A 15,000-nucleotide genomic window follows, 5' to 3' on the forward strand; every position below is an offset into this window, starting at 1 on the left:
CGTTTACGACCGTGGCCGTCGATTCCAACGAACTTATGTTTCCTGCGTTCGCGCCCCTCCAGTATGTGTGTCTGTGTGTGTGTGTGTGTGTCTGTGTGTATGGTTGAATAAATATTTTCATTTCTTAATGAAGATATTGCCACAGCGCGTGCTGGCTGGAGAAGAAGAAGCAAAGGGAGGGAATGGCGGAGGTGAATGATAAATGTACCCGGCCGATAAGCCGGGATTTGGCCGCGGTGAGCCGGATCACCGGACCGGACCGTGCTCGCGCATCGCCTTCATTTGCCTTCTCGTCTCGTCAGCCACCAGCATCGCCAGCATGTCTCTGGGAGTGAGCTGAGGCTCACTGCGGGAGACACTGGGTTAGCGCATGCGACCCGGGGGCTGGTTGGACCACAGCGATGTAGCCTTAAATGTGCCGCCCCTCACAAAGGCGGTATGGGGGTTGGAAGAAAACAATAACATCGTGGCGGCGGCGTCGGCGGCGGCAAGTAGATGAACCTCCGTCGTCAGTCGCATTGTCGGTTGGTCGGTCGGTCGGTCTCGGTGACTCAAAGCCCGTCATCCCGGGCTTCTGAGAAGGCGGCTATTGCGGTGATCACACCTTTGATGAACTCGCTGAGAAAGAGGTCTGAAGGTGAGCCTATGGGGGGAATGAATGTTCCCTCTTCCACCGAACAGGTGCCAGGGGCACCAAATACCACGCGGGCTCCATGCCTGCTTGCGCCGCGCCTGTGGAAAGCAATGTATGACGGCGTCTTGGCACTCCAGCTACCGGAAGGAGTGCAGATAGTCGGTTTTGTCGATGACATCGTCCTGTCCGTGAAAGAGACATCGGTCGAGGATGGGAAGCGATCGACATGGACCGACCAAGTGGATGGTGTTGGTCAAGCTGATGGTGGCTCCTCAGGAAATGGAGTAGATAATCATCAGCAACTGCTCTCGAGCAGCTACGGACCGCGCAGTAGTAGTAGAGGTCTCTATGCCACGTTTCGACGTCCGTACTAAGGTCTCTCCATAAGGTCCATTCTCTCTCTCGCTCTCTCTCTCTTTCTCTCGCTCTCTCTCTCTCTCTCTCTCTCTCTCTCTCTCTCTCTCTCTCTCAAGGTGAGCTCAAGGGGGTGATTGACCCTCCCCCTTCTCGCGACGACCAAAGGGTCGGATAGGGATGAGGCCCGTGATGCGGTCCGGTCCGAACGGCTCAGAAAGGAACAACGCACACACATTACTATCTGTCAATGACCTTGGCTTGGCTACTTGATGCAGGGCTGGGGCTTCTCGAGCTCGAGTTCTGCTTCTCTGAAGAATTCATAGTGACTGACGCGAAGGATGCGAAGGACTTCCTCCTGCTCTCTGTGCTGGTATTGAAAGATGACTGGAGAGGACTAGGAATGCCACTAATTACCATCGTGTGACACACATATGTGTGACCCATTTTCTGGTTGAGGTACAGGGGCGACACCATTGAGCGATGTGCGATTCCATTCCAGTGGCCCCCGGCTTCTCCGTGCGGAACAAATTGTAAATGTAATTGGAAATGAATCGTTACCGCGGTGGATGATGGATATTGGAATGCATGCGAAAGGATGGTGCCCACAGCGAGGAGGGGAGTGGCTATCATTAAATCCAGACGGAACCCGTCGCATAACAATTTCCTCTGGTCCGTGGGCGGGTGGGAGTCATTTCCGCGAAAAATCTCCATCAAATCGCTACCGCTGATTCCCGGGGACAGGGGGCGGATGAGGGAAAAGGGTCGGCTTTTTCCCCGGGCGAGGATCGAAACGGAAGGTGCTCGCGCTACCACCGGAAATCGGCATAAATCAGGGAAATGTGGTTATCCCACCCCCCAACCTGTTTGTGTGTGTCAGTGTATACTGCTTACTGATACGCACGCAACGCACAACCAACTGTCGTTACGGTTGTCGTGTCGGTTGATCGTTGTCGGTGTGAATCAATCTTCAAAATCGGGTCCTCAAGATATGAAAATTTCGCTCGATTCTATGCAACGCACAATGAAAAATGAAGTCAAGGTTAAGCCTTACAACTTCCAAAAGGCACACAATCTTACACCGCAGCAAAAAAAAAACGTTCGGTGCGAACGAGCAAAGGAGTTGTTGCGCTTGCACGAACGTGGCGAATTTTCAAAGCTAAAGCTCGTGTGAACCAAGAATGGTTAAAAATTGATGTATGATACCTTTCATTTTGTCCACCCAATGGATTTCGATTTCGCCAGACATAAATCCCATGGACCATTCCATCTGGTCCCAGTTGTAGTGGAAGGTGAGGACTAAAAAATAAGCCAGAATGGTGGGCTGAAGTAATCGATTGTAGGAGAATGCGCCAAAATACCGCAAGATCACATTCGTGCAGCATCAACTTTTTTTTACCGTTTGAAGGCTATAGTCATGTCAAAGGTGACCACATCGAGCTAAAGTGAATAGATTTTAAAAATTTTGTTTATTTTAAAACAAATTTGTCTTTGAAATCAACAGAAAATCATTTCAAACAAAAAAGTTATAGTGTTTTGAATTAGTCAGAACACACTTCTGGTCAGTAACCCTGTATATGGCGCCTCAAACTGAATTGGTGCCCCGACATTCTCGGCCGATACAGCCCTTCATGATCGATCAAAAACAAACCGCATAATAATGCGCGAATAATTCAATCGATAACAATGTGCGGGAAAACCTTGAAAAACTTACGGGATGCGCGAGACTGTAGTATGAGGTTCCTTACTCAAATATGCATAAGTAATTTGAAACTTGATTCTTTAAAATCTGCCCTAACACGATTGCAACTGTAATGACCTTTCATTGTGCTTAACGGTAAAGTTGCTATCTTGTCCGGCAACTTAACAGCAAAACCTTTAGCCATCGTTTTCTACGCAAACGTATAGAATGTCTGCGATTGATAGCCACTGCCCAGACAACCAGTTGGCACGCGAGTGTGCGAATCCAACGGCTCGGAACAACCTAGCGAGCGGTTGTGTTGTTGTGGAGTGTGGAGGAGTGGATAAACACACCGGCGCACACACACATGTAGGTAAACACTCACACTGGCGCGTACGGTTGCAGGATGAAATGAAAAATTGGTTTCCGGAAGGCCACGCGGCCCCAAGGCCAAGAGAAGGCCACGCGACAGACAAGAAACGAAGGGGGGAGAGCCGCAGCAACAGCAGCAGCAAACAGTAACAGCAAAATACAAATAAACAAAGCCGATTCCTCGTCCGCCGAACCGATGACAACCTGAAAGAAGACCTTTCGCAGGAAGCGACAGCAGCAGCAGCAGCAGCTGCCGTTGCGGGATTATCATGCGACCATTTATCTTGATTAAACTGCTATTCTCGGCCGCTATGCTATGGCCGACCAACTGCTGAACACGCTCCAGCTTCCAGGGCACACAGACTGACAGACAGCCGCACCGGAGGATGTTTTTGCTATTAGATTGCGAATTGCGGTCTGACCCCGGAGTACCTCTGTCCCTCCGACAGTTCCTAACGCTCTGCAGCGGCACCAGCCAGCCAGCCAGCGACCACGGCAATAGATCTAGGAGTGGAACACATCACGCGTCGCCCTAAACCTTGCGATGCTCCGTGTCGTCCCGGTGTCCATAAAATACTATCTTCAGGTGTGCATTAAAATATCGTGAAATAACCGGGGTCGCCACTAAGTGCACTTGGCCGTTAATCGGTCAACGGTGACCGTAGCAGGTTGATATCTACACTTCAGACTCAATACAATTGTTCGCAACTGCAAAGTGCGTTTCCCAAAACCTTCATTTTCGACCATGCTGGACCAAAAGTATTGTTTTTTTTACAACATTATCAGGACACTATCTACCAGGTAGCCCCGACGGGTTTTTAATGAAAATGTTGACACTTTCTTTTCAATAATTATGTTAAACTCGTTTTCTTAAACAAAATCTTGAAAAGCATCACTTTTTCAACTTCAAAATGCTGCCAAAAATGGGAAAATCGGAAAACTCAACGAAAAACTCGACTCGGGGCTGTATAAATTCTGGGCTGTGATATTGAGATTAAAAAACTAAGTTGAATACTTTCTTTACAAAATAGCTTGGCCTTGAGAAAAATGAGTCCTTTTCTGACTCGAATAAACCTTAGCCCCTCTGAAAACTGTAAAAAAGAGAATAGTAATAGAGATCAATTACTTAGCCGTATCTTTCCCCTGCATGGCGAATCGGTTTCTGTGAGTATCAAATAGTGTGGCAGAATGTAAAAGTTTGGAAAACTTGGCAAAAATTTTGTTTTTTTTTTTTGCTCAGTTCAATAAACCGTCAAGGATAAAGAAACTATTTGCTGTTCCAGCGCATCAGCATCTATGAGATTAGCTGGAGTTGTGTGCCTGCTCGACGAGGCGGAGGTGTAGATGTAGAGGTTTCTCCCAGTGGTCCCATGCCAGCAGGCTTCTGCCTCGCTAGCGGATGGAAATGGAGCTGGACGAGGATTTCAATACCATCCCCTTCCCCGCCCTCTTCAAAGCCCCATTTGTCAAACACGAAAACTGTCACATACGCGGGCGCGCGAATACTGTGAGTGAACGCAAGCTGCGGCAGCGCGTTCAACAGTCAGTCAGACAGACACACCTCAAGCACTCGGAGCGGAATGCGTGCTCCTAAGCTGGGAGCTCGTGTCGCTGCGGATGCTTTTGCGGAAGACACACGCTCGAGGTGTGTGTGTGTGTGTGTGTGTGTTTTGTTGAAGTAATTATTGTTTACGCATGGTGTGGATCCAGGGCAGTCTGCCAGCCGGCCAATTAATCCCATAGCGCCCAATAGACCCTGATACCGCATGCTACTCTGAACAGCGCTGTCGTCGTCATCGTCATCGCCATCGTTGGGGATGAATAATTGACAGCCTTCACTCCGCTCACTTCATTTCTACGCCGTCTCCTGCTGTCCTGTCCTCTTTGTTAAAGCCTCTCCACGCTCTGCTCGGATTTGGCTTTTGTTGTGCGTCGGCAGTCGCCAGTCCTTCGGCGCACCGGGTTGGGCGACCGGAAATTAAAGATTAAATAAGTAAAACGACACACACACACACACACACACAGGCACAGGTATCGCGCGTACCGAACAAAGGAAACGAACGCTCCGTGGCGGCGTGTTTTAAGCCGGGCCACGTCCTCAAAACCACGATCACACCCGCGAGTCGCGTCCCGCGCGATTCTCGGATTCTTGAAGCCATCTTCTACATCTACTCATCTTCTGCTTCTGCTCTTCTTCTTCTTCTTCTTCTTCTTCTTCGTAGTATGTAACTGCAATGGGCACGCGCGCCGCTGCCGCTTCAACATGGAGCTGTACAAGATGTCTGGCCGGATTTCGGGCGGAGTGTGTCTGAGCTGCCGGCACGCGACCACCGGTCGCCACTGTCACTACTGCCGCGAGGGCTACTACCGGGACGCCACCAAACCCGTCTCGCACCGGAAGGTGTGCAAAGGTAAGTCTCCCAACAACACCCTTCAGCTACTGTTACTCCAGGTGTGTGTGTGTGAGTCCTCCCTCCAATGGGACGTCGTCGTTCTTCTTCTTCTTCCCCGCAGAGTAGAGAGCAACCACTGGTAGGTTGGGCCCGGAAGTGCAAAGCCGGGGGTGGTTTCCGGTGCGAAGAACATTTCCTTGCACAGATGATTATTAATAATTCATCACCACGCTTTCCGGGCTTGCTCTCTTGTTGCTGATCAACTTCATCTTCCGGGCCGGGTGGGCCCGTTCGGCACGTTGCCTTCGTTTGACTCCTTCCTTTTTCCCCTACCCCAGCAGGGGGTGAGAATCAGTCAGCCGCTTCAGTCAGTTGTGTCAGTCAAGATGATGGTACCCCCGGCTTCCCTCATCCAAGGCTGGTCGATGGTTGCTTTTTGGCACACCCTCCCCCCCACCGGCCTACCTGCAGCCGGAAGTACCTGGACCTGGTGCTTCCGGTCGATGTTCCGATCCATCATCCGATTCTTCCTTAGCATACCGAGGCGCCCGAGCCCTTTTTCTTACTTCCCGGAACACGGAATGTTCCTTCGCACGTCTCCGCAGGATATCGAACATTTGGGGGGGGTGGGGAGGTCCATTAATTCCCGGTTCCTGGAGACCGTCGGTATTGATGTACACACACACACGTGCGCGCGCGCGCGCATACACTCACGGACACTTGGGTGGGGAAACAGGAGGGAGGTGGAGGAGGGTGGTATTTTATCGTTATTCTTTTATTCTTTGTTTGGCTTTCCAATTTCTCACTCCCGTTTCGTACCAGTCCCTGTCACGACCCACCCAACAATCCCACCCCACACCCTCCAACCCCCTTCTTCTTCCTCCTCCCTCCTCCCTCCTCCATCCTCCTGGTTCAACCAGGATTCAGTGAGGCGCAAAAACTCACCAACACCACACCACAGGCTGGTGCTGTTGCTGCTGCTGAAATCCAGCATCCTTCAAAGAGAGAGAGAGAGAGAGAGACAGAGAGACAGAGAGAGAGACAGAGAGAGAGAGAGAGAGAGAGAGAGAGAGCACAGCATAAGCTTTCAATCATGTTTCCGCTTGAAGAATTCCCCCTTTCATCCGCCACCTCTGCACCTTATTTTTGCACCCTCTGCCGTTGCCGCTGCTGCCGCTGTTTGTTGGTTGGCGAGATGGTATGCTTCTCACCGGACATCAATCCATCTCTCTCGGTCTCGTTCTCGGTCTCACAGGCTTTTCCTAACTGGCCTTTGTTCCGACAAAATTAAGCCTCCTTCCACGCAAGTGAAGCGTGTGACCTGCGCTACACAGAATTCGCACGGAGCGTCTCAGGTTATGGTCGCTTCCTTCAATTGCTGCAACCACTAAAACGTCATTACACCATTGAGACCGGCGTTTGCTAGAAGAAAAGTGTTGTCTATAGACTCTAGAGAGGACTGTTTAACGACTGTTTGTTTCCTCGACAACGACATTTGACATCGACAACGATGGCGACGACCACGACGACGACGACGATGACGACGACGATGGCGAGTTTTATGAGCAGGCGCGCACGCGCGATGCTTTAGCACAGGTCAACCGTACAGTCGCAGAGAACGCACGTTTCGAATTGCGCCGGCTTTTATGGACTTAAGCGAAGCTGCTAGTCTGTGCGGCCCCCTACGGGCGGTCTATTAACTATTTTAAGCATTTTTAATCGATTTCTTCGTCTCGGCTCTTGCTCTGGAATTTCAAGGCGCTCGCGGGGTTAAATTGGTTTTACGAGGCAGACAGCGATTTCGTTTGATTTCACAATGCGCAATATGTGTGACTGTGTGCATGGGGGAAGATTCGCTCCCCTAGAAGAAGCTGCTCATAAAGCGTACTGAAAAGCGGTGGTTTTCTGTGTCGTGGTGATGGCTCAGAGTTGATGTGCAGATGCACCGCAGATGAGAGTGTGGCCTGGCCTGGCACTCCAACGATGCGATGCACTTTCGCTCGTAAACCGCGCGGCGACGGCGTCGGCGTCGGATGCTGCTGCTTCCTGCAAGACGAAGCCTAATGGAGCCTATTAGATAGGGTTCCCTCCATTTTATGGTTTCTCCTGCTGCATCTTTATGGAGCAATCGATTCCATTACCGCGTTACTGACTGGTGCATTACCTGCTGCTGCGTCGCTGCCATTAGACATCTTCATGCGAGATGCGATCCGAGGCGGCGTCCAACAGGCTAGCCAGCACCAGACCCAAGCACCCGGCACCTAAGGGCAGAATGGTGGCCCGGCCCGGTCCGGAAACTGATTAGCTAGGTGGCTTCGAAAAATGTTGCGCTCCCGATAAGTTCCATTATCCAGTGCAGCTGCACGGTGGGTTCAGGGCTCGCCACGGCGTCAGGATGCCTGAAGATGACGGGGGAGCCGTAGAAGCGATGCTGCTAACGGCACCAGCCAGCTAAGGTTTTTGTGGGCAAATTTGAAGCGGGAGCGGGAGATAAACAATTAAAATTCAATCATTCTCGCAAACGATGCTGCACGTTCGTTGCCGCCGGCTGCCAATCTTTCTGCGCTTGTGTGTGTGTGGTTTTCTGTGTGTGTGTGTGTGTGCCGTGACGGGATTTCAAACGCACCACGCAGAGATCGGGAACCAACCATGGGGGACGGGAGTCGGATTTCCGGGCGCCGCACACAGCCTGGACCTGGCCTTAGGTTCGGGCCGGGAGCCGGAGGCGCTCATGTGTCAAAGATAAATAGATTCCGAATATTCGAATGGAGCGTGTGGGTGAAATTTAATTTCGAAGCCTCTGACCACCCGCCGGCCGGCCTGTGCCGGTTGACCGGAAAGTCCAGGCAGAAGCCGCAGCACAACGAGTTCCCGGGACGCATGAACGCATCTCCGAGGCACGCATGCTGCCACACACAGACACGCACAGTGTTTGATGTTGAGAGCACTGTTGAAGCAGGCCGTTCCTGGCCAGCCCCTGAACCAGGTCCAGGACGGCTAGCAGGAATAGTGTGCCTACTTGCGACAATAGGAGTTAAAAGTTCGAAAAACTGCACACCAACACACACACACATCCAGCATCAGGAGCGAAAGTTCTGTTCGTTTCCTGGTTCGAAGCTGTCCGTTGCAGACGATTCTTCTTCTGTTTGCTACTGCTCCTGCTGCTGCTGCTGCAGGTGTCCTGACGAATGCAGTATCCTCTTCCACTGGCATCATCACCACCACCACCACGGGTACCCGTGGTTCAATAACGTAATGTAACAAAGGCATAGTAGCACCGGCTCGCGACTTACTCTCATAGCGCAGAGTAGAGTAGCCGATGAGTCGGCGGCTATGATAGCAAATAACGCAAACAAACAAACAATCTACCAGGATAACGCTCGACAGGGAAAATTTCGAACATCCCTCGTGAAAGATGCCATCACAGTAAACATCGGTAATCGTCGAAAGGCTATCGTCATGGAACGACTGAGCACAAGCATAACAAATCGAGGCCATTTTGTGAAAAATCACTTCGCGCCACACTCTCAAAAGACTCCCGACGCCGTACGATGCAATTTACAGACAATTCGGGAAACGTAGCAGGACAGTAACACTGAATGTTGCACGGCTGATTGTCGCGAGTTTGTGAAAACTGACAAAAATCGAATCCTTCAAGATTTTGCCGTAAAAAACGAAGACAAAACAAGGAGCGATACTGTGGCGAACGTAGGATGCAATTATCATTTACTCCAGGGGCGCCTGTTAGTGTCAGGCTGCTGCTCTGGCGCCAGCTCCGGAAGCACACTGGAAGCAGCGCGCGCATGTGTGTCCGCTCTGCTGTTCTTAAACCGGCAAGAACATCGAGACGAGACGACGCTTTCAACGTTTTCTGCCATCTGCCCGCAGTGCTAATTGCAGCGCCGTGCTCCACTGAACGCGCGATTATTTATGGATTTTGCGGTTGCCCGGTAACACATTCATTCCGGTTGCCACACACACACTGTGGCTGCTGCAGGGAAAACCGAATGGCACACGTACGAAGCCGGTAGTGTGTCTGATACAAACAAAGAACGTTTCAATTTTGTTGAATTTAGGAGAGTAAAACCGTGCCTTCCTAACCATTGCGAGGGAAGGAGGAACAAGGGCCCTTGTCTTGTCGTGGCAAACAAATTCGGCAACAAAACTCATCTGAAAGTCATGGGCCTCGTGGGACAGTACGCTAAAGGAGAAAGCCCCTTCCAGGGCTATATGGTCTGGTCTGGAGTGGGAATTGCGTGGCACCGCAATCATCACGTCGTCGTCGACGTCGTCGTTCCTTCCTCTCCCTCTTTCTTCTCCTGGGAAGCCTTCTGGAGTTGCACATCGTCAGTGTTCTGCCTTCTGTGTATGTGTGTGTGCGTGCTGATGACTCCCAGGGGTTCCAGATACTACTTCACCCTCGCCAAGGTGGGGGCGCATCAATAACAACTGATAAAGAGATCAACGCCGAGGGAGAAGGTATCCCCGGTAGCTGGTACGCAGCCAGAATCGTCAGCCCTTCACGAAATTGCGATAAGCATGCTGCCCCTGCTTCCCCTTTCGGGGAAAAAAGTACATCCTAATCCCTACCCGCCCATTTCGCTACCCCGATCGAATGTAGTTGATGAAAATGCCCGGCACATGTATGTGCACACACATACACACACACACACATACTTTCTAGCAGCATATAAAATGAGGAAAAACAGTCAAATGGCACAGGACGACTGCCGGATGGCGAGGTGGCCGGGGAAAAGGGTTGGAACCAAAGAGGGTTGGTTCTCTCTGGACTGGACCCACCAACGATCTGGCCCTTTCTTCCACTCGTTCCGGTCAGTCTGCTCCTTTCCCCAATAGCAAAAGAACAGAGAACCAGACCAACCAGCGGGTCGGAGGCGAGACGCACCGAGCAGCAGCAGCAGCAGCAGCATCGAGATAAGCCACCCGGGAGGAAGGAAAGGAAGCATATTGTTTTATTCCGTCACCTCATACCACGGATCTCACTGCCTCCCCACATGCCCCTCCGCATCCCCCCCCCCCCACCCAACCCTTTCCCATCCCAGCCAACACACTCACTAACAAGGAGCTATAAATTCAAGGATTTGAAGAGATTGGCCTCGTGATGTATGAACTCGAGGTAGCAGCGTCGGCCCGCGATCGCTTTGTCGTCGTCTATCGTCGTCTCGTTTATGCTTGTAAAGTGGGAATGATATGGATATTGCGCGCGGAGGGGGGGGGGGGGGGGAAGGAGTGTATAAACAAAACATAAAAAAGCGGAATCACTGACTCGGGCGCGTGTCCGAATGAGTGAGCGAGCGAAGGGTATACCGGCGGCTAGCAGCCCATAAACAGAGCAAACAATCCTCTACGTCAGATTGTGACGACGACGACGACGGCGACGACGACGAAGGAAGGGGAGCACACACGGGCTACCATTGTTCGGTGCTCTGGTGTGTATGTATTGTCCGGAGGGGTTGCTTACAATTTCCGGGATTTTCCTACTCTTACGGTACCTCGCTAGTCGGTAGGGTCGAGGTTAAAGCCAAAGCGGTTAAAGGAGCGCGAAGGAGGTGAGTGCAGAAGGAAGCGAAGAAGGACTTGCCCTTTTTCCAATCGCAAAAAAGGGGTTTATGTTCAATTTGTTTTTCCATCTTCCGCTCAGGCATTCCTTTTCCTGTCTCTCTCTCTCTCTCTCTCCCTCTCTCTCTCTCCCTGGCTCCCCGCTTCCCTACCGTCGTCACTGTTGTAGTTGTTATCGTTGCAGAGGCGTGAAGGTTTTTTTTTAGGTTTCGATGGTTGGTCTGCTGTTGCACCCCTCGGCAGAGGGCAGGACGAACTCGGCCACGTTCCTGCTAGAGCCGCCGTGCCGGCTGACCAGATGGGCTGAGCTCAGTTACTTCATTAACTGATCTAGCAGCCACCCCCCTCGGCCCGAATCCTCGATGGTTAGAGCAGTACACCCTCGGGTGGTTTCCCACTAGAGGAGATGACGGACAATTTACTGTTACCCGCGAGGCTATACTCTGTGTCCTGGGCTCGGTGCCGATGTAGCACGCATTTTGTTTGACGCAGAACGCCATCGACATCATCATCTCCAGTAAACTAGGCATCCGGTGCGAAGTTACACCAGGAAATGAAAGGCATCAGCGCTGGCGATGCCTCAAGAAGCGTGATTGGTTTCTCGTCGTCTTACCACGCTAGACCACAACAAAGGTGTGTGTGTGTGTTTTTTTTTTTTTAGCAAAACCGCTAATAGCCAGCAAGACTCCTCAACTGGCAAGACTCCTCAAAATCCGAATCCCGGAACGGGGTTGCGGGATTCGCGGCTCCATTCAGCATCCCCATTCAACCCCACCGCCACATCCTGGAGGGCTGCAGGGACCTTGCTGGTGTGCAAACACCCGGGGTAAACCCCCTTGCATCATTAGCGAACTCACGTGTGCGTTAAAGCATGAAAAGTGTATCGCCACCCGTGAAAACCGGCAGTCTCCGCCGCCGCCAATGTGAAAAATTCTTGTATTCGTTGGACTCGCCTTTTTGGGGACTCGCTCGGCGCTCCCCTTCAAAGGGATAGGTGTATTACCGCTCTCTTTGATAGCAATTTGGTTTGGCGTGGTCAAAATAATAGATGAAACGCTGTTATTTCACTCGCTCGTTTTTTAAAAGGCTGGTTTGTTTGTTCTTGCTCCAATCGACTTTCACTTGTAAACCCCCCTTTTCAATATAAAGGGCACCATGAATGCTCTCGAGTATAAATCAATGGATACAATGGATACTGACTAATGTTGAAATCAAATATTGGTTCATGATAGAAGCAAATGAAAACCGTGTTAACTAATAAATGCTTACCCTTTTCACTGATTTACCTATTTCATTGGCCAGGCATTTTTAATTAACTTCTATCATAACTAGCAAATTCGTTGCAATTATAATCCTTTTTACATTTTCTTGGTATTGTTTTTGGTTCTACTATGTTGGAATTCCTATGGATGGACAATAGATTTTGAAAAATGACCAAATATGGCAGCTTAAATACTGGTACCTACTTTATTGGCCAGCAGTGTATGGTTGCAAGGGCTACAAAATGTCCGACCCACTTTTCTCGTCCGATTTGCGAACAAAGAACGCTTGTCATGCGGCCCGGGAGGTCGTGTAGAGCTATTAAACTGTGGCTCTGTCGGCAAAACCCTCACACGATGCTGCCACGATGCCCTTGGCCAATGTCTCTCTGTTTCCGTTGTGCTCAATGCATCATCCTCATCCCGGTGCTGGGCAGGATTGCGACCGATCAGAACGCCACCGGACGACAACGGAATGCAACGCCACATCATTAAACGCCCGGGACCCTAAGTGGCCGGATTTCCAAATTGCGGACCACTGGTCCCACCACGTGGGGGTGACGGTGCAGTTAATGGCGTTCATCGCGGATTGCGCGATATAGATTGGTGGCGTGATTGTCAGCGAGCAAACGAGCGAGTGGGTGACGCGCGAACAGGGTCGTTAAAAATACTCTCAACTGATACCCCCCGCCCATTGATGACGACAATAGTGTAACGCCAGTGTCGCTTCCGAGTTTTATGGCGTTAGGCGTTCGTCTTTTGATTGACTTTTAGTGCTCCCTAGATGGACTGCACCCCAGGCCCCCGCCTGCAACGGGGGAGGGTGGTGCGGGGTGGGCGGGAGGGTAACTTAGACCATAGACCACGGGGTGGGGCGGTTGACCACAAGGACCATTTTTACACCGTTGCTGGCGTTCTTTGCGCCCGCTCATGTAGGCGCTCAATTAGCAGATCGTGTCGGCATGCCGCCATCGGTCGGCGTCATAAAAATGCGAGAGTCGTAAAAAATACTACTCAAAAACTCACATACACAGGGAGGACAAACCACAGATTCAGAGACGGTTTTGCATTTGGCTTTGCGTCCGGGATCAGGATCCTAAACGCACGTGGGAAAATCAATCTGGTCATAAATGGCGTATCGGTACGGTTACCCACCACCTGGACCAACTTTGAACTGCACTCGCAGGTCTCATCATCACCGCCGTCGTCGTTATGCCTTCTTTTCTGCGCCACACTCGGCCGTCATCATCGCTTTCGCAGGAATCGTGCGATGGTCGCGAGCGCGGACTGCGTAACTGATTTATGATTTATGTTCCGTGCTTACATATGTGCAGGGCCATCTTTCCCATTGGGCATAATGGGCACATGTCCAGGGCCCCGCGCTGGTGGGGGCCCCCCAATCCCTGCGAGTTTGGATTTGGCTTGAATTTAATTCAAAGGCAACAGAAACAAGGAAGATTCCCTGATTTTGCCCAACGCATTTTTTGAGTTTTGCTTTCTCAACTTTCGTGAACTAATTGACCTAACAGAGAAGAATTTCAGTCGAATTGAAGTTAATGCAATCCGAATGAAATTTCACATCCTGGATTTTTCTAAACTTCCTAAAATGTTCCATATCACTGATTTGTGGTTCTAGATGGTGTATCATAAACTGACAATTTTACGGTAACTATATCATTACGCTTGGGATTTCAAGAAATCGGAAGAAATCAGAAAGAGAACAACATGCCGTATTGCCATAAGGTTTTCCATGGGCCCCTAATGTTTAAGCGACCATTAAGTTTTCCGGAACTGCCGTACAAAGCGGCCCCTTAAGGGGTTGCGGTATTTTTTTTGTAACATTTATTTTAAACATTTTTCCCTAATGCTTATCTTATCAAGAATGTGTGTAAAATGTTTGGATTAACCGGAAACATCGTACCGTAAAAACGACTGGACTGATTGATTTGAAACTTTTAACACATAATCTGTACACTTTTTGCTAGATAGTCTCGTCGAGATTTTATGAAAATTGTTGATACTTTTTTTTAAACAAATCTTTAAAAATCGTGTGTTTAGGCAAAATGACAAAAAGCATCCACTTTTTCAACCTAAACAATCTACCAAATATCGAAAAATACGAAATTCAACAAAAACTCGACGGGGCTACCGAGATAAACTTATAATCTTTCAAACGAGTATCGATTTGCATTTCTCTGATGACCCATCACGTAGCTACGATGGAAACTGTTTTCGGTGCGAATCAAAAGACTTAAGCGACGAACCCGGTATGAAAATTGTGATCACTTTTCATCAACTTCAAAACTCTGCCAAAAATCGAAAAATAGGAAATTTAAACAAAACTCAACGGGACTACCTGGATAAACTTATAATCTTTCTAACGAGTATCGATTTGCATTTTTCTGATGACGCATCACGCAGCTACGATGGGCACCGGAAAAAGTATCTTTTCACTGACGCACCTTCCTAAATGTGATGCCGCAAATGACGTTTTTAATCAATCTTTCCCAAAAAGAACGAAATATTCTTCAAAAGTAGTAGTTTAATATGCTATAAACTTGAAAAAGTAAAGGGGAAGGATACGTCACAAAAAGTCTTCAAAAATGAGCATGTTTTTAGGCAGAAATTACCGAAGCCCCCTAAAACATTAATCAATATCAATATCGGATACTTAGTTCTTTTCAATTACGAAATGTTCTAGATGCTAGGATCTATAACCATCTACAA

The 15,000-nt window shown here is 49.8% G+C and overlaps 1 protein-coding gene across 1 annotated transcript in view; it reads left to right on the plus strand.

The window, feature by feature from the left end:
• LOC126579682 (netrin-A-like) overlaps positions 1–15,000 on the plus strand; it is a 46,131-nt gene that overhangs the window by 12,940 nt on the left and 18,191 nt on the right. The window contains exon 2 of the mRNA XM_050243216.1: positions 5,264–5,452. Within this exon, the coding sequence (XP_050099173.1) occupies positions 5,264–5,452 (189 nt within the window). The remainder of the gene's footprint in view (positions 1–5,263; positions 5,453–15,000) is intronic.

The sequence above is a fragment of the Anopheles aquasalis genome, chromosome Y (assembly GCF_943734665.1).
Source record: "Anopheles aquasalis chromosome Y, idAnoAquaMG_Q_19, whole genome shotgun sequence".
Lineage (NCBI taxonomy): Eukaryota > Metazoa > Arthropoda > Insecta > Diptera > Culicidae > Anopheles > Anopheles aquasalis.